Source organism: Erythrolamprus reginae, chromosome 1, assembly GCF_031021105.1.
Source record: "Erythrolamprus reginae isolate rEryReg1 chromosome 1, rEryReg1.hap1, whole genome shotgun sequence".
NCBI lineage: Eukaryota > Metazoa > Chordata > Lepidosauria > Squamata > Dipsadidae > Erythrolamprus > Erythrolamprus reginae.
Genome location: NC_091950.1, coordinates 41,102,896 through 41,121,391, shown reverse-complemented (window position 1 = coordinate 41,121,391; position 18,496 = coordinate 41,102,896). Strand labels below are relative to the sequence as shown.

Genomic DNA, 18,496 nt, shown 5'->3' with positions numbered 1-18,496 from the left:
TGTTGAGGAAGGTCAGCCATTGTTTTGGAATTGGCCATCAAGTTGGTTGTTTCTCCAAACCTGGGAACCTCCCTTCAGTGGCGAGTGAAATGGACATTTGTGGTGATGTTTTTGTAGCTTTTGTTATAGCTTTGGCATCCCTTGCCATGATAAGGCATATGATCTGCTTTTCCTATATGGTTTTTGCCAGGAATATGTTGATGGAAAGTCAGAGGTTTTCTTTATCCCCCTGGAGGGAAAATAAAAATAAAGTATTTCACAGAATGTCTAATTGCCCTGCCTCCCAATTTACAGAAAGTGGGCCACCTTAGTAGAGTGCTGATACCTGCTGAAATAACCAGAAATACTGAGTTAAACAAAAGGCTGCACCTTCCAATCCTTGTTTCATTTTAGGGCAATCATGAAAAAACAGGGAAGTTTGTAAGTGACCCCTGATGAGGAAGGTAGGTTCTCCTTCCGCGTTCAGTTTCCCTAGAAGTATTCTCCCTGGAATATGCTTGATAAGGAGGAATGTGGGGGTACTTAATAGTGTGGAACCAAACCATACTTACTTCATTATTTATGACTTTTGTAAAATAAACTCAAACACCCCCTCATTCCCAAAAACAAGGAACAAGGGAGCATCACCGCAAACTCTTGAAAACTCACCTATGTCGCTAGGCATGGGGAAATTGATTCCCCCAGCTGTTCCGCGTTATGTATGGTTTGCTAAATTGTGTGATTGTTTTTAATAAGGATTTATTAATATGTTCTGGTTTTTAATATTGGATTTGTAAATTGTACTGTTGTTGGAAGCCGCTCCAAGTCCTTGGAGAGGGACGGCATACAAATCTAATAAATAAATAAATAAATAAGTGCTTAAGAGTACTTAACACAGAATTGCCTTAAATTTATCGGTTCTCAAACATCATCATTTAAATTATACCAGAACTTTAATGCTGTGAAAAATACTGTATAAAGAACAACGTGCATAGAAAGAAAAGGCAAAAGTTGGGACCATTGTTTTATTTTATTTCATCAGCAGACAGGCACCCACTCTTTCACCTCTGGCTAGGGAAATAAATACTGTAGCACACAATTCTTTAAACTATGCTGGACTGCCCCTGAGGTGTTCAGACATTTCTAGCATTTAGAAAAGTTGCAAAAAAGAAAAAAGGAAAAAAAACCCCACAAGGTTTTGTTTTTTGCAGTTTGGTGAACAAGAATAAGCATCCTCACTAAAATTTGTAATTCATAGATTATATGAATTTAATTTCACTTTGATGAATATGTAAAATTGCCATGTATTAATAAAGCCTGGTAACATAGTGCCTTGACCCCATTAAAGGGCCAAACGTAGGTAGGCCAGTGTACAACTGCTGTACCTCTTTACTGTTAATTCATACTTTTAAGAATGATGGTAAACAATAGCAGAATAACTGTTCTCATGTTTCGTTAAGATGTTGCACCAACACCAAATTTTAAAGATGTGCTATTATTACAATTAATAATATGGCTTTCCATTTGAGAATTTTAAAAACTTGTTTCTGAGTTTTTGCCACCTTTTCAAAAGTGTATACTTCAATATACACACAAAATAATAGAGTTCTGTTTCTAACTCTAAAACCAATCCATTCTTGTTAATTGATTAGTACTTCAAATATAGCCTCTTAATTAGGTGTACATGAAATTATACTTAACAATTTTATTGCCTGAACTCAACAAAACTGTATTTTAAGCATTTAATATAGATAGGATGAGGGATTGCCATTTTACCTAAAGCTGCTCTAAATTTATAAATACAAATAGTGCTTATGTTTTCTTCATTCATGCTTCAAAGGGGGAGAAACCGAATACAGTGATATTAAACAACCAAACAAGAGAAATAAAATATTTGTGATTATAATAATAACAATCCTTAGACATTACATTTTCAACATTTCCTAACTGCAATAATTTTAAGGCTCTATATACAAACAAATGTATATCTGAAAATTAGGGAAAGAGGGATATAAACATGTGAGTTGTACATTGCTTCCTATAAAAAGGTATGTGTTACACCTTTAAAAAATGCTAGCTATATTGTTTGTTACTATCTATTTATATATTTTGTTGATTTTCCTTTGGAGGGGCATCAGTTGGCTGAAAGTTTAAAGAAATACATAAGGATCATGCAATACCCTCAAACTGAAAAAAACAAAAAGAAAATACAAGGTGCATAAAACAGTAGTTCTGCAAATATATAATCAATTTATCTTGTTTTCAGTAGAGGAAAATTCAAGTCAAATTAGTTTTATTATTTCATCTTTTTTTAAAAAGCAAATTAAAATCAACGATTAAATATTCTGAATCTATGCACTTCAAATCACACCTACTGTTCAATCAAAATAAGATTGTCAGGCTCTCTGACAAATTAATTTTCATTAAGAAGCAGGTATACACTATGCTCATAGTATGCTATCAAATTAAAATCTTGAAATAAAACTCATGTAACAAGATCATTCTGTTTCTCAAAGCATATTATGCCCACTAATTAGAAAATAAACTCTATTTGTGCCTCGGGCACAATCAAGAGTTTTTCCCATTTCATAAATGGGCAACTGTTTAATAAAAATATTTATCAACATGACACTTTATTTATGAACATTTCAGAAGACAAAAGGAAAGAGAAAGAGTTACACATTTATTGTTAAATTTCGTGTTAAATCAAGCTTTATTGATAAAATGGAATTAAAAGAATTTTTACTTGGAACAGCAGCCAATCCAGCCAATCAGGCTAATGGTGCATGCTCCTACTAAATATAGAAAGATACCATCTCTTAACATAACTGATACTTAATTGAAGGTAAGGGTTTTCTCTAAAAAAAGGTGCAATTCTTCAAAGTTTTTAGCTCACATGATTTATTTAGTAGCCATCTTGTAAAGTTGGTGAACTTTTCTTCTTTTGCTGAAATCTTTCACATATTTCAGTGGGACTTTTAGATTTGCCATAATTTTAAGATAAAAAACAATTAAAGTCTGAAGGAAAATTAACCGTGTTCCAGTTATTTTCCATACTAGTTACAATAATCTGCTTTTATATCAAATTTCCTTTACAAAATTTTCATGCACCTCCTGAGTATTTTGCTGGCTAGGTTGCTACTCCCAGCAATCCAGAACCACAAAACAAGTAGAAAGAGCTAGAGTACTGTTGCATTTAAACAACAAATCAAGCCTTTCATTTACGATGTAAAACAGCTCATTATGAAATAAGCATTCTGGACAACCACAACTGCACTTTACAAAACAAAATAATACAACATTAAAATTGCTTGGAGTCCAATTTACAGCATCATAGTTTCAGTATCACTTTTACAGAAGTTTGCTTCACACACAAAAACAAGATTATTCCTGGGATAAGTGTTGAACTGCTGTTTTCTGGTGTATCCACTAATACCAACATCACTTCCCTTCCAGCATGTATGAAACTGATGCTAAGAAGGATCATTGTTGGTTGGGTGAGTTTTTCCATTTGGAGAATCGGTGCTAATTCCACATCTTACATGGCATTTTACCACATATCATCAGTTGTTGCAGAGTCCTTTAAGAAAAGAGAACAAAACCCTTCAAAGTCTGGAGCGCCCAAAATTACAGCAATTTCTGGATAATCCAGACTGAAAAGGGTAGTAGAATATGTCCATAATTTTAGGATTTTCTTTTCTATATTCTGCTACAAATTATTAATTTAACAAAACACAAGAGAAGGTTATTGAGAGCAAACATCACACACTTAAATAACTAACTTCAAAGCACAACATTTTTCCTATCAGTGAATTATAGCTGGTCATTTAACTTAAAAGCAATACAATCTTCCCAGATATTTCAGTTTAGTACTGTATTAAGCTTACATATAGTGAAAATAATATTTTAGTGAATACAATTCATACTAACAAAGTAAAATTAGAGACTGACAAGTAGTTTGCTAGTCCGTGTAAATACTCACAGCTTCATCATTCCGATAAGGATTCAATCTGTTATAAATGGCTTCAATCACACTCCGTCTAAATCAGGTAAAGAAAAAACAAAATAAAACAAATTTTAAAGGACAGTAATTCCTACTGGGCAAACATGATCTTAAAAAGTTTTTAAATAGAATGGTAAAAGATGCCCTTGATCATTATCATTACCAGTATGTCAAGTTCAATTATTTGAGCCAAATGGAATTCAAGGTGGTATCCAAAATTTGAGAGTACCTTAAAAAAAAGAAACCGTGGAGCTATTTGGTAACCCTAAAATAATGGGAGGACCAAACAAACTAGCTTAATTAAGGAGGACATCAAATTATTTTCATGCAACACACTAACTGAACTCAGAAATGAACATATAACCAAGTCAGGTCACATAATTCCAAAGGTTCTACTAATGCATATTTTAAAGTTATATTCCCTAGTTATATTCCCTAGGATATTCCACTAATCTATTTTATTTGGAATAAGATGATTTATAAATTGAATGTTAACATTATTAAATCATTAAATAACAAACATATTTCAATGTTAGGATGCCTCTTTAAAATTAGTAAATTAGCTGGTACATGTCTTTTATTTTTAGCATTTAGTATGCAACAGAGCAGGAAAGTTTATAATGATCTGAATTAAATCCCTTTTAAAACAACACAATCTATTTCAAGTTCAAAACCCCATTTCAAGTGGCGAAAAAAGAGATAATTTTGTGCTTTGAGAACAGGCTTTAACCTTGAAATAAACCTGCCTCAGATTAGAAATATATTGCTTAGTTTAAAACTAAGCAATATAGTTAAAATTCACCCAAAATTCTTGAAACACTCAGGCTTCAAAATGATTGTTTCATGTTAATTTCAAACTCAAAAGGATGCATTTTTTTTAAAAAAACCCAAACATTTATACATTTTTCTTTAATATACATAAGTGAAAAGGATGCATTTTGAGCACAAAACATTTTCCAATTTATATTAGTTGCACCTCTGTTTCATCATTTGTCTTAACATTTGAAAGAGACTGTGATTATTGATGTATGTTATTGAAAATATTTTACCACCTTTAAGACAGGTTTTATGAAAGGTATAAAAGCTTATTTATACTGGTGCAAACTTACTTGCTCGCCAATTCACCCCCAGGTGGAAGATTTGGGATGCTCTCTGTTTGCAATGTACGCATGACGTGGACTAAGTCTGGTACTCCTTCACCCTGCTTCTTTATGATCTCTGGGAATCAGAAGTTATCTTCTTGTAAATTCAGTTCAATCACGATTAGAAAACATTGCAACATTTAGTTTAATCAAAAGAAGTTCAAGGTTTCAAAAGTTTTGCTTTTCTCGTGACTTTATCATGATTTTACTCTAGCAAATTTGAGCTGAAATGCAACTCACTTATGTTCTACCTTTTCAGGATATCCCTGATTATGCTTCTTTTTCATTCAGAAATACAGTAGATAGTAGTTTGTAACATATTTATTAAATCATTACATAAAAATATCAGTGTTATGGCACCCTTGAATACTGACATGTTTGGAATTACCAGAAGAAAGATCTTCTTTACTGATACATTCAATTAGCATTTTTAATCAATAAAATTCAAATTCCAGAGGGTTTGGAGAATGTTTTATAAACTAAAGTCCTTGTTTTAATAAACTAAAATACAAAAAAAATCATACAGTTCAATGCATACTTCGAAGAAAAAAGAATTATAAAATAATGGAAGTTACACCTAACTCATATTCCCACAAATGCTCATTATATAAAATGTACTAACCACCAAGAAATTGTTTAATTACAACACCCCCTCAAAACAGTTTAAACAATATTTGAACTCTAAAACCTGTAACACTTTCAATCTACTTTCTGTGACTGATCAAAGCTTCCCATTTCATAGGTATCTAGTTTTCAGAATATTAATAACTAATCTAAAATAATTTCTGCTCTTCTGCTCCAATATTCAGGAAATCTAGAAAAATAATTTTAAAAATAATTTTACCAGTAATGTTTCTATTACATGGTAACTAATCTTGCAAGATACCAGTTCAAAGTATTTCCGAGATTACCTATTAGATATTCCTTAACTGGATACACACACACACACTCTCATAGATATATGCAGATCTGTGGGCAGTCCTTGACTTACAATTGGTCACTTAATGACTATCCAGTTATGATGGGGCGCCCCAGAGCTACTTATGACACATTTTCAAAATTACAATGGCCTCACACACACTCCTGTGGTCACATAAAGACATTTTGGGTGCTTGGCAATCAGCTCTTCTTTACAATCAATTTCCACATGACTGCAATTATCTTTTTCTGGTTTCCAGCATTTACTTCTGGTTTCTGATAAAAAAACACTCATTGGGGAAAATGGATACATTTAATAATAGTTGAAAAAAATGTATGTAAAAAAAGGAGAGGGGCACAGTCACATGATGCTTCAACTTAAAACGTAGTTCCGGGCTCAATTATAAGCTGAGGACTACCTGTACCATTTAAAAGATTACAATTTTTATTTGTGAATATTTACTTTGATTTGTGATATAATTGCATGAAATGTTTCTACAAATCTGAATGCATATACAATATTCATGTTCAATTGTTTATAAATAAGAAAAAAGTAAATAGTAAGAGAAGAAGTTTGGACACCATTTCCATCAGTACTTTGTTATATCCCCATGGCAAAAATAACTGCTTCTAAACCTTTTTTGTAATTAGCTTATTTTTGTTTCTACAATTTCTTGCCACGGTTCCTTGCAAAAATGTTAACAAATTCCTCAGCTCTCTTAGTGCACACTGCCTCTTTGACATCTCCTTCAAAATTTTCAATAATATTCAACTGGGAACTGTGAAGTGCATACCAAAATCTTTAGCATTCTTTTCTGTAAGTATTTTTACAGTTGATTTTGAATCGCTGATGTTGACATATCCAATCTCTTTTCAGGTTCAATTTATTCACTAATTGGGACATTTTCTTTTACAATATTTTGCTTTTTACTTAAACTCATTGCTTTCATTTGCATAGTATTTCCTGTGCTAAATATATCCATTCAACTTAAAAACAACAAAGCCACTACTGCTCTTAAAGAATGGCAAGGTGTTTTTGGTACCTTGGCAGAAGTGGCAGTTGTGTTTTTGTTTAATCAATCCAGAAAACTTTGCTCAAAAACATTTCACACTGATCTTTTGCACACTTTGAACTGCAACTTATGTGATGCATGCAAAGAAAATGTTTTCACTTGACAACTCTCCCATGCACAATTGTATTAGCAACACCGTTCAGTGGGCCAGCTTTACTTTTTAGCCATTGTTTGCAAGCTCCTTTGATTCTGCTTTATTAGATTTTAACTAGTTTTGAAGCTGCTCTATGAAAGATTTGTTTTGGTTTTCCGGATCTTGCTTTCACTTCAAATGTTTCATGTAACTTTTATTTGTTAGCCATGTTTCTGACAGTTTAAATTGCTAGCTAGAATAGGATTAGAATAATATTTTTAAATTCAGCTTTAAGATGGGCTTCAACTCCAGAATTCCCTAAGCAGCCATTTTAAGATTTTAATTTTTTTTGTAAATTTAAAAATGAGAAACACTGATTTAGAGGGTTTTTTAAAAAAATACAGCAACCTTCTATGTTGCAAGAGTAAACTGCCTTTATTTTCAAATGCTCAGATATTAAAAGTAAAGAGAAAAGTATTTATATCTTTTAAAAGGTTATAATATCCAAGGGGATTGTCTTTGCTTGGCTATCTGCACCCCAAATGAGTCAATCATCTTCATGGGCTTTACTAACAATTTTATAATAATCCAGAAGTGAATCAACTAGGTGTCCAAATCTCTGTCTCTGCCATAATAATGGTTTTCTTATTTTGAATCTGCAAACAATTGTACATAAGTAGCACATATACATTCAAATTTCTTAAAAAGAAATTATTTTTAATAGAAAGACTCACAGAGACATGCAATCAGTCCAGGAGTGCATACGCTTTTGTGTGTAACTATGGATAATCAATAATACCAAATGGGTTTTTATTAGTATTGTGGAATAGCTTTAAATCAACATATTTAACCAAACAATAATATATTAAGTTCTTATGGTCCATGATTTCCCAAACACATATATATCAACATTCCACTCAAAATAAAATACAGTTTCATAATTTTGATCTATATAAAAAATTGAAATTTGGAAACCAAGAACACAATTAATGAACCAATTCTGAAGTATATGACAGTTACTTTTAAAAAATATTCTAGCCCCATCTGTAGGCTAATACATAGCAACAACAGGAAGCATACTAGAAAATTTAAGTAGTTATATAACTTTACAATAATCCTCCACAATCAAAAAATAACAATATTTCACAATGGCCAGGAGTTGAAGAGCTGATTACAAGGCTACATTCAAGGGATTTATCTAATGCAATGAAGCCATTGGACTTCCTCTCCCGAAGAACAACTGATCTCAACATTTAAGTTTTTAATTAAAGTCAATTGTTGTGGCATAGGAAACTACTTTTGGGGAGTTGGGATGAGGGGTAACTAATTAGAGTTTCTTGGGTCCTGGATGCACTGTGAGACAAATGAGAACGAGTACAGATAATCTTCAACTTACAACCATTTTTTTAGTGACTTTATAAAGTTATAACAGCACTGAAAATTGACTTATGACTTTAGGATGATCTGATGCTTGGCAACTAGCATATGTTTATCACAGTTGCAGTATCCCCGGGGGCATGTGATCACCTTTTGAGACCTTCTGACAAGCAAAGACAATGGGGAAGCCAGATTCAATTTACAGCTGTGTTATTGACTTACAAAATTGCAGTTGATTAATTTAATAACTGTGGCAAGAAAGATTTCTGCTTAGCAACAGAAATTTTGGGCTCAATTGTGGTCATAAGTCAAGGACTACCTGTACTGTATATTTTAAAGGTGAAACTATAGGGCCAAAATTTTAATTTTACCAACTTTTTAAAGTAAAAATTTCTACTACTGAACACAAAATAAAGAACAACGATCTCAAAATTGTTTTATAAAGTTTTTTATTGTGAATTATGAACATCTGGTATTGGCTACACCATTCTAATGCTATGTTATCTTTTGTACAAAAATAAAGGGATTTCAATTTACCTAACTGTAGTACATTTGAAATACATTCTCCATTAAAATACATTTGAACTAAATAGAAATATGAACAATCACAAATAATTTCTGGCATATATGTAACCAATTTATTGGCCTTGGTTTTATAGTAACTTGTAGCTGCTTTTTGTTAACTTAAAATACTTTCCCAAATGTAGTACAGAAAGATCAGTGAAGGATAGATGGAACTTGGCAGTGCAATTCACAGTACCATAATTAAATGAGTACTGTACTTTTAAAAAATGTTTTGGGAAATACTTTACAATGTAAGAGAACAAGAACTTTCTGATATCCAGAAATATTCTTATATCCTTTTCTCAGTAAGAGGAAATCTCTCTATATAAATATACATGTTTTACTGAAGATGGGTATTACAGCATACTTAAGTCAATAACCATCTATGAAACAAACATATGTTTAAATAGTAAAAAAATTGAATCTAACCCCTGAAATATTGCATGTGAGAATCCCACTAAACTTAACATTTGCACTAAAATAATCCTCTTGAGGCCTGCAATCTCAGCTGTATTTGAGGGACTTTATTTTTTATTAGGCTAGTCCTACTATCTATCATATCAGAACTTTTGCAATACAATTTTAAGGAACTGTACTTAGTATTAAAGTTTGTGTATCATAAATAATTTGTTACATTAAATATACTCAAAATAAATATAAAATTGATCAGAACAGAGATAAAGGCATAATTTATAATATATAATATATTATAGTAGTGTAAGTCAACAAAGCAGCTTTTCAAAAAATAAATAAGAATCCTAAAGTTAACCTTTTTTTACATTTGATCAGCCTGAAAAAAAGATTACATCTAATTTTATTGCTCATTTTCTCTTATTAAATGTTAAAAGCTTCAATTTTACTTCAATTAGAACACATACACACGTGTGTGTGTGTGTGTAAAATGTTCACCTTTTTTGGAATATTAATAGAAATAGTATATTAAACATATTACTGAATGAGTCAGCAGCTATATCATTTCTTGTACCAAACAGTTCTGTATTTCCAGGAATTGTGCAAAAGAGAACATAGCTATTAAGTAGAATAATTATTTTTAATAGACCAAGAGGGTCCAATACCCCAGTTTAGATCATATTTAAAATTTTAACTATTCCCAGTTCAAAAACAACCATAATCTAAATTGCTCTTTAAGACTCCTGAAGTTAGAAACCAGGCAATACTGCCTGCAATTTATAAACAGTTTTCTTTGGCACAGTTAGTCCCTTTTGAAATTCAAAATACTTTTGAACTCAGAGCAAATTCAAGAAGTAATTGGAAGCTTTGTGGAAGACTAAACAGGAAACTTCAAAATGCTTGTTTTACTTTTTGGTGTGGGTGTGTGTTTGTGTGCGATATGTATGTATGTATGGATGGATGGATGTATAGAAAGAGATAAAGGGGAAGAGGGAGACAGACAGACAGACAGACAGACAGAAAAAGGAAGGAAGGAAGGAAGGAAGGGAGAGAGGAAATATATGATATAACTAAGGGTTTGTCAAAATGTAGGTTTCATCGAAATCAAGAACTTGATGGGCTCATGTGACAGATGAAGGGCAAAGCGAACAAAGTTCACCCAAACATATACCGAAGCAATTTACTAGCTGAGTCATAACTAAATCCTATTGTTTGTCAAAATCAATACTCTAAACTTAAGAAGCAATTTTCTTTTAGGAAGAATAAGATCTTCACTTAGATGGCGAACGCTTGGATTGCAGACATCAAACATAATTTTATCTCAATGTAAAGAAAACTGCCCAAGGTCAATCACCATCAATTTACATTTATATAAATTGAATGTAATATAATTTGGCCTGCTTGTTATGGTGCAGTGGTTAATGCAGTACTGCAGGTTATTTCTGCTGACTGCCAGCAATTCGGCAGTTCAAGTCTCACCAGCTCAAGGTTGACTTAGCCTTCCATTCTTCCGAGGTCAGTAAAATGGGGACCTAAAATGTTGGGGGCAATATGCTGACACCGGAAATTGCTTAGAGAGGGCTGTAAAGCACTATAAAGCGGTATATAAGACGATTGCCATTATCCAGATAATATATAGATTTTATCATGATACAGCTTCACTAAGTTGTCACTACATAATACTTCTTTCCATTCTTATTAATTACATTCACTTACTATGTTTGCAATATATCGTATAAGCAAAGACTGCGATTCTGTAGAAAAAAATGTAGTATTAGCAATCACTACCTGAATTTCCTCTGGTCTAATCTTCACGTGTTTTGAATATAACATTTAATACTATCACATAGTTCTTTCAGGGGTTTAAAACACTTCATAAACATTTTCTTAATGTCATTTTTATGTCAGATATATCAGTATTATGTTCCCCTCTTGAAAATAGGCGTTGATTGCTTACCTGAACGCCTCTTCTCGTACGGTGAGCGGGTACAGCAGTCACATGGGTTGCTCATGTCCAATCCGGTGGAACTGAGCCTAGTATTAAAAAAGCTTGCCGGATCCGCCCCTTCCCCAGAATTCGCGAATCCATAGACTAGGCTCAGTTGTGAAGCTCTGTAGTGTTCAACTCTCATTGTTAGAGGAAAAAGGATTATAGAAAGGTGAAGAAGACACATACAAGGGCGGGAAGTGACTGCTGTACCCGCTCACCGTACGAGAAGAGGCGTTCAGGTAAGCAATCAACGCCTATTCTCCGTACTGAAGGAGCGGGTCCAGCAGTCACATGGGACATACCCAATAGATGGTCCCTAGGGTGGGATTAGATTGCTATCGTGTGAGATAACGGATTGGAGTACCCTTCTGCCGAAGGCAGCGTCCGCTGAAGCGTAAGAATCAATCTTGTAGTGCCTGATGAAGGAATTTGGCGAGGCCCAAGTGGCTGCTTTGCAGACCTCCTCCAACGGGGCTTGAGTCGCCCAAGCGGCCGAGGTGGCTGCGCTCCTGGTGGAATGCGCTGTGATGTTCCTTGGAACTGAGAGGGAGGCCGACTCATAGGCCTTAGATATAGTCCCTCTGATCCAACGGCCTATTACTGTTGAAGACACTTTGGCCCCCATGACTCTGGGATGATAGGCTACAAAAAGTGCTTCTGACCTCCGAAAGGGTCCTGTGCGTTGGATATAAATTCTCAGCGCTCTGGTGAGATCCAGGGTGTGCCATCTAATTGCCAAGGGATGGTCTCGTTGGAGGCAGAAGGAAGGTAGGACAATATCCTGAGCTCTGTGGAACATGGAACTGACCTTGGGTAAGAAGGTGGGGTCCAGTCGCAAGACTACCTTGTCCTGATGGAATTGACAAAGGTCCTGCCTGATTGAGAGGGCAGCCAGCTCCGAAATGCGTCGGGCAGAGGTAATAGCCACCAGGAATGCTACCTTAAAGGATAGGTATCTGAGGGACGCCGATTTTAGGGGTTCGTATGGTGCCTGCGTGAGGGAATGGAGAACCCGTGGCAAATCCCAGGATGGGTACCTGTGGACCTTGGAAGGTCTGAGGTTGGCTATGCCCTTGAGGAATTCCTGAACTTCAGGGAAGGATCGGAGAGGCTGTCTGCGGGGACCCCCTAGGACAGATGAAATGGCTGCCAGATGACGCCGGAGGGTGCTGGTGGAAAGTCCTTTATGGAAGCCTTGCAGAAGGAAGGAAATTATTCTGTGTATGGGGATGCACAGAGGGGAGAGACCTTCCTGTAGACACCACTGGTGAAACTTGGACCACGTGTGGTCGTAGATTTGATTGGTCGAACCCCTTCTGGCCTTTAAAATGACCTCCACTGAATCGGGGTCATGACCACGCAGTTCTAAATCTCTCCTGATAACAGCCAGGCGGTGAGGTGGAACCACTCCGGGTCTGGATGGAAAGAGGCCCCCTGCCGCAGCATATCCCCCGAAACGGGGAGTCGCCAAGGGTCCTGGACGGACAGCTGTTGGAGATCCGCGAACCAGGGCCGGCGGGGCCAGTGAGGGGCGATTAGGATTACTCGGGCCCTCTCGGTGAGGACCTTGTGAATCACGTCCGGGAGGATTGGAATTGGAGGAAATGCGTAGAGTAGGCCTGGAGGCCATGGACTCCGGAGGGCATTGATTGCTTCCGCTCCCGGGGATGGAAATCTGGAATAGAAGCGAGGGAGTTGGGCGTTCGCATTGGTCGCGAAGAGATCCAGGATTGGTAGGCCGAATCTGAGGGTGATTTGATGGAACAGGTCCTGATGGAGGTTCCACTCTCCTGGGTCTATCGTTGCTCGAGATAGCCAGTCCGCCTGGACGTTGAGGCTCCCCGAGATGTGATCGGCTAGGAGCGACCGAAGATGTTTTTCCGCCCAAAGGCCTAACTTGAGGGCCTCCCTCATGAGAGCTTTGGATCTCGTGCCCCCCTGTCTGCAGATATGGCTTTTTGTGGCAATGTTGTCGGTGAGAATGAGAACGTGCCGGTTGGGAATGCGAGGAGAGAAATGCTTCAGAGCCAGGGAAACGGCTCTTAACTCTAGCCAATTGATTGGCCTGGAAGCTTCCTCCGGGGACCACGTGCCCTGGGCTATCATCCCCTGGGCGTGGGCGCCCCATCCCGATAGACTGGCATCTGTGGTGATGACAAATTGATCCGGGCATCTGAACGGGGATCCTTTGTCCATGGCCGGAGACTTCCACCACTTGAAGGATCTGCGAACACTTGGTGGGATGACAATGCGCCGATTTGAGTTGCTGTGCCCCGATCTCTGAAAGGGTAATAGGAGCCACTGGAGTTCCCTAGCATGAAGGCGAGCCCAGGGGATGATGCCTATGCATGACACCATCTTCCCCAAAAGGGAAGACAGAGTGACTATGGATACTGAAGAATTAGATAAAATGTTAGAAATTAACTCCCCTATACTGAGTTTTCTCTCGGGAGAGAGAAAAACCTGGGAAGATTCTGAATTGATAATGGAACCCAGGTGAGAAATGGATGTGGAAGGTTGGAGGTGACTTTTTTCAAAGTTGATGGAAAAACCATGGTCCTGAAGGACTGACATGGTGACAGAAAGGTCTGTTTTCACTTTCTCTAGGGAGTTCCCATGAATCAAAATATCATCAAGATAACATAAAATGTGAATGGGAGACGCCCGGATATAGGCCGCCAGGGACCCCAAGAGCTTTGTAAAGACCCGAGGGGCCGAGGAAAGGCCAAATGGCATCGCCCTATACTGGAAATGCCTGCCTTGAAAGGAAAAACGTAAAAACTTCCTGTGGCATTTGGCTATGGGAATGTGAAGGTAGGCCTCAGTGAGGTCTAAGGAGACCATGAAATCTCCGGAGTGAATGGCGGCCAAAATAGAAGATAAGGAGTGCATTTTAAACTTCCTATATTTGATGAATAGGTTTAGTTTCTTTAAATCCAAAATAGCTCTCCAACCTCCAGAGGATTTTGGAACCATAAATAAAATGGAGTAAAAACCTAGGCCCTTCTGACCGGAAGGAACCGGTTGAATGGCTCTGATGGACAATAGATGAGAAATGGCCTCTTCCATACGGTTACAATCTGAGGAGGACCTGGGAGAAGGGCAGGAAATAAAACGTTTGGGGGGAGGAGAAATAAATTCTAACAGAAGGCCAGTTTGAACAGTGTCAATGACCCAGGGGTCCTTGGAGGTGAGACGCCAATTTGAGGCGAAATGGGCTAGGCGACCCCCTATGGGAATAGAGGGAAAATTACCATCTAGGTTTTTTTGAGGCCCTGTTAGAAGAAGCTCCCCTTTGGAAGCGAAAACCTCTACCCCTGGAGTTCCTACTTTGGGAACGAAAGCGGGGGGAATACTGACCTGGAGATCTCTGATAGGAAGCCGCTTGATCTTGCTGGCGCCCCGGGCGACGAAAGGACTGCGTTTTGGTAGCCTTTTTTGTGGTTGGACCCAAAACTTTCTTCTTATCCGTGGTTTCCGTGAGGAGTGGATCCAGAAGATCACCGAAAAGAAGGTCGCGCTTTAAGGGTCCCTGGGATAACTGCCACTTCTGGCGTACTCCCGCTTGCCAAGGGCGAATCCAGAGGAGTCTCCTTGCCGTTGTAGAAGCTGCAATAGACTTAGCAGAAAATCTGGTAGATTGCAAGGTGGCATCAGCCACGTACTGGGCAGCTGCAAAGACCTTGTTGAAGTCTTGTTGACCTCTCAAGTCATCGGGAGGAATATGCTGTTGAAGTTGGCGAAGCCACAGCAGCATGGCTCTGGAGAAAAAGGAGGCTGCTGCAGAACTTTTAATGGCCCAGGAATCTGCCGTGAATCCTCTTTTGAGCATTTGTTCAATGCGCTTGTCCTCTGGGCGGAGGACTTCCTCCGCCTCTCCCGGCACAGCCGCTGCCGAATGAAGGATCTTGACAGGTTCATCCGGTTTGGGAAAGGATAGAAGCTCTTCATAGGAAGAGGAAAGTTTGTACAACTTCCTGTCTTTAGTTGAGGGATTAAGACTAGAGGCTGGGAAATCCCACTGTTTGAGCAAGGCATCTTTAAATAATTTAGGCATAGGAATTACCTCGTTATCCTCCTGTTCCTCAGTGAAATAAGGTAAATTCTCCTCCGGGGGATCAGTGGAAGTGGAGGCTTGTTTCTCCTGGGCCGCTAATCCCGTAGAAATCCTAGCTTTGAGGAGGAGAGATTTGAATAATTGAGAAGGGAAAATGGTAATTGGAGAAGGAACCTTTATTTGGGATTCCTCATCATCTGATAGCCCTTGGAAAGGGTCCTCATCATCCTCCATATCCTCATATTCGTCCTGAGAGGAATCTGAATCATCCTGAATAGGAGCCCTAACCGCTGGGGAAGAACCCAAGGGGCGGGAGGGACGAGGAGGAGGAGGAGGTAAGGGAGGCTCATTGATGGAAGAGAGTTTGGCATCAATGGCCTTAGACAACACAGCAAAAATAGATTGGAACTCAGGAGGTAGATTAGAAATATCAGCAGGAATGGCAGAAGAATCCCTAAAGGCCTGGGAGGATCCTGGCTGGGAGGGATCTTCAATAATATCTGGTTCCTCTGGCCCTATGCCCCATAGGTTAGGTTGGGGTCTGTCTAGGTTAGGCTCATCCAGAGATAACACAGGGACCCCAGAAGGAGGTAGACTAGAAGCCTCTGGGGGGTCTTGACTACTGAGTACTTGGGCCTGCACTTTTAAACGTTTTGCTGATTTGTCATGGATTCTTTGTAGGGCTAGGTCCCTTCTCTTCTCGGCCCTGGTGACCTTAGTCGAGGGGCGGGCCCCAGGAGAAGAGGAGGAAGAGGCCTGGGGGATACTAGTAATCTCATCGCCTGTAGGCCTGGCCTCTCTGGGACCTTTAGTTGTGCCTCTCTTGGGAAAGGAAGCCATAGTCTGAAATTTAACAGAAGACAAGGCTGAGCCAATAACTGAATAGAAAAGGAGAAGAATTTTAAGGACTTCCCAAGAGGAATGGATCCTGCTTCGAGGCCTCGAAGCTGCTGAGACGTGAGGACAATCTGGGCAAACCCAGAGTTCGTGCCCCCAAATCCAGCGGGGCCAGCCTCCCTAAACTTTTCAATTAAGTAAACCAAGGCACTCTGGTTGGAGGCTTAGCCGGTGGAGAATTTAGCCTGGGACCCCCAAGGCCCGCTCCGGGATCCACGCGGTGGACTGAGGCCTACGCGGCTGGCAGGAGGCCAACACGAGAGGCCTAGATTTAAAAAGGGCGCGAAGGCCTTCGCGCCGAAAAATCGCTCCGAATATGCCTTAAAGGGGAAGCGATCGACTAAGTCCAGGAGACTAGAAAGCCGTCTCACTCCGCAGGAGGTATATTTTAAGCCCTTTAATATATATGCAATAGAAAATCAATAAGGCAATCAATTAATACTTGCACTAGAACCTCCAGGCCAAAGGATTAAAAGAATCCACAAGCGGCCGCGGGGATCGTACACGGCAAAACCGCCGGGGGAAAACGAAACCGCAACTTCTCCAAGGGAAAAAAGCCGAGCCGCAAACGGCTGGCGCTATTAGTGCAAGTAAAACCAATAAGGATAAACAGTCTTACTATTTTTGAAGGAAAAGATCGAAGGGAAGGTGTTAGAATGTTGAACGAATGTTGAACGAGCTATCACAATACAACCGCAGGATATGCGAACTGAGCGAATTCTGGGGAAGGGGCGGATCCGGCAAGCTTTTTTAATACTAGGCTCAGTTCCACCGGATTGGACATGAGCAACCCATGTGACTGCTGGACCCGCTCCTTCAGTACGGAGAATGGGAGGGAGAATTCAACAAAGTGTGTTTTGCCTTAGCCATCTAATGAGGTAATTATAAAGATGAGACAGAAACCAGAAATTTCCTGATTTCTACCTTAGTCTCCTAGCCACTGTAGCACACACTGACTTATTGGTACTTCACTAAGAGAATTTTAAGATCTCAAACATTAATAGACTTATAACTGACACAGTTACCGTATTTTTCGCTCCATAAGACACAGTTTTTTTCCTCCCAAAGTAGGATGAAAAATCAGCCACGTCTTATGGAGCGAAGATGCAGGCAGGAAGGGGGGGGGAGGCGCTGGAGCAGAGGGGGGGGCGGCGATATACTCATCTGGAGACCGCCGCCTCTGTCGCCGCCTCTCCTCTTCCCAACCCCGAAGAGAGCCGCGCCTTTCGGCCTCCGGAAGTGCTGGGCCGGGGGACGCCTCCACCGCGCAGGTTTAGGAGGCGGAGCGGCACCGGAGGAGCGTTGGCGGTTCCGAGCCTTTGGGAAGGCTACGGGAATCGCTTCAGGAGGCGGGGAGGTCTCGAAGCACCGTTCACCGTGTCTTCGCCTCCGCGCGGCTGAAAACAAAACGGCTCCAAAAGTCGGCCAGGCTCCCGGGAGGCGGTGCGCAACTGTTTCCTCTTCGCTGCAGAGCCACACGGAGGCGAAGACACGGTGCCCGGCCACGCTCCGCCTCCCGGGAGCCCAGCCGATTTTTGGAGCCGTTTTGTTTTCAGCTGGGCTCCCGGGAGGCGGAGCGTGGCTGGACACCGTGTCTTCGCCTCCACGCGCCGCCTCCGCCCAGCCGAAAACAAAACGGCTCCAAAAGTCGGCCGGGCTCCCGGGAGGCGGTGCGCGACAGTTTCCTCTTCGCTGCAGAGCTGCCGGGCAGAGGCGAAGACAACGGCGCCCTCCACTCTCTCTCCCTCTCTCTCTCTCTTTCTCTCTGTTGCCGGCGTGGTGAACGAGAGAGAAAGAGAGAGAGAAAGAAAGGAGGGGAGAAAGAATGAGAAAGAAAGCGAGAAAGTAAGCAAGAGAGAAAGACAGGGAAAGAAAGCAAGAGAAAGAGAAAGAGAGGGGGGAAGAAGGGGGAGGGAAAGACATAGAGGGAGGGAAGGAGGGAGAGAGAAAGAACAAAAAAGAGGGAGGAAGGAAGAGAGAAAGGAAGAGGGATAGAGAGAGAGGGAATGAAA

General features: G+C 39.6%; 1 protein-coding gene across 2 annotated transcripts in view; it reads right to left on the bottom strand.

The window, feature by feature from the left end:
• Nucleotides 1-990: 990 nt before the first annotated feature.
• PPM1A (protein phosphatase, Mg2+/Mn2+ dependent 1A) overlaps nt 991-18,496 on the bottom strand; it is a 44,455-nt gene continuing 26,949 nt past the window's right edge. The window contains exons 4-7 of one of the 2 annotated variants that reach the window (XR_011559024.1): nt 11,257-11,294; nt 5,092-5,200; nt 3,962-4,019; nt 991-3,559 (exon numbers count right to left, since the gene is read on the bottom strand). Coding sequence is in view for 1 of the 2 variants with exons in the window: in XM_070750663.1 (XP_070606764.1) it covers nt 3,530-3,559; nt 3,962-4,019; nt 5,092-5,200 (197 nt within the window). In the remaining variant the exon portion in view is untranslated. The remainder of the gene's footprint in view (nt 3,560-3,961; nt 4,020-5,091; nt 5,201-11,256; nt 11,295-18,496) is intronic. The other variant, XM_070750663.1, reaches the window with a different exon arrangement.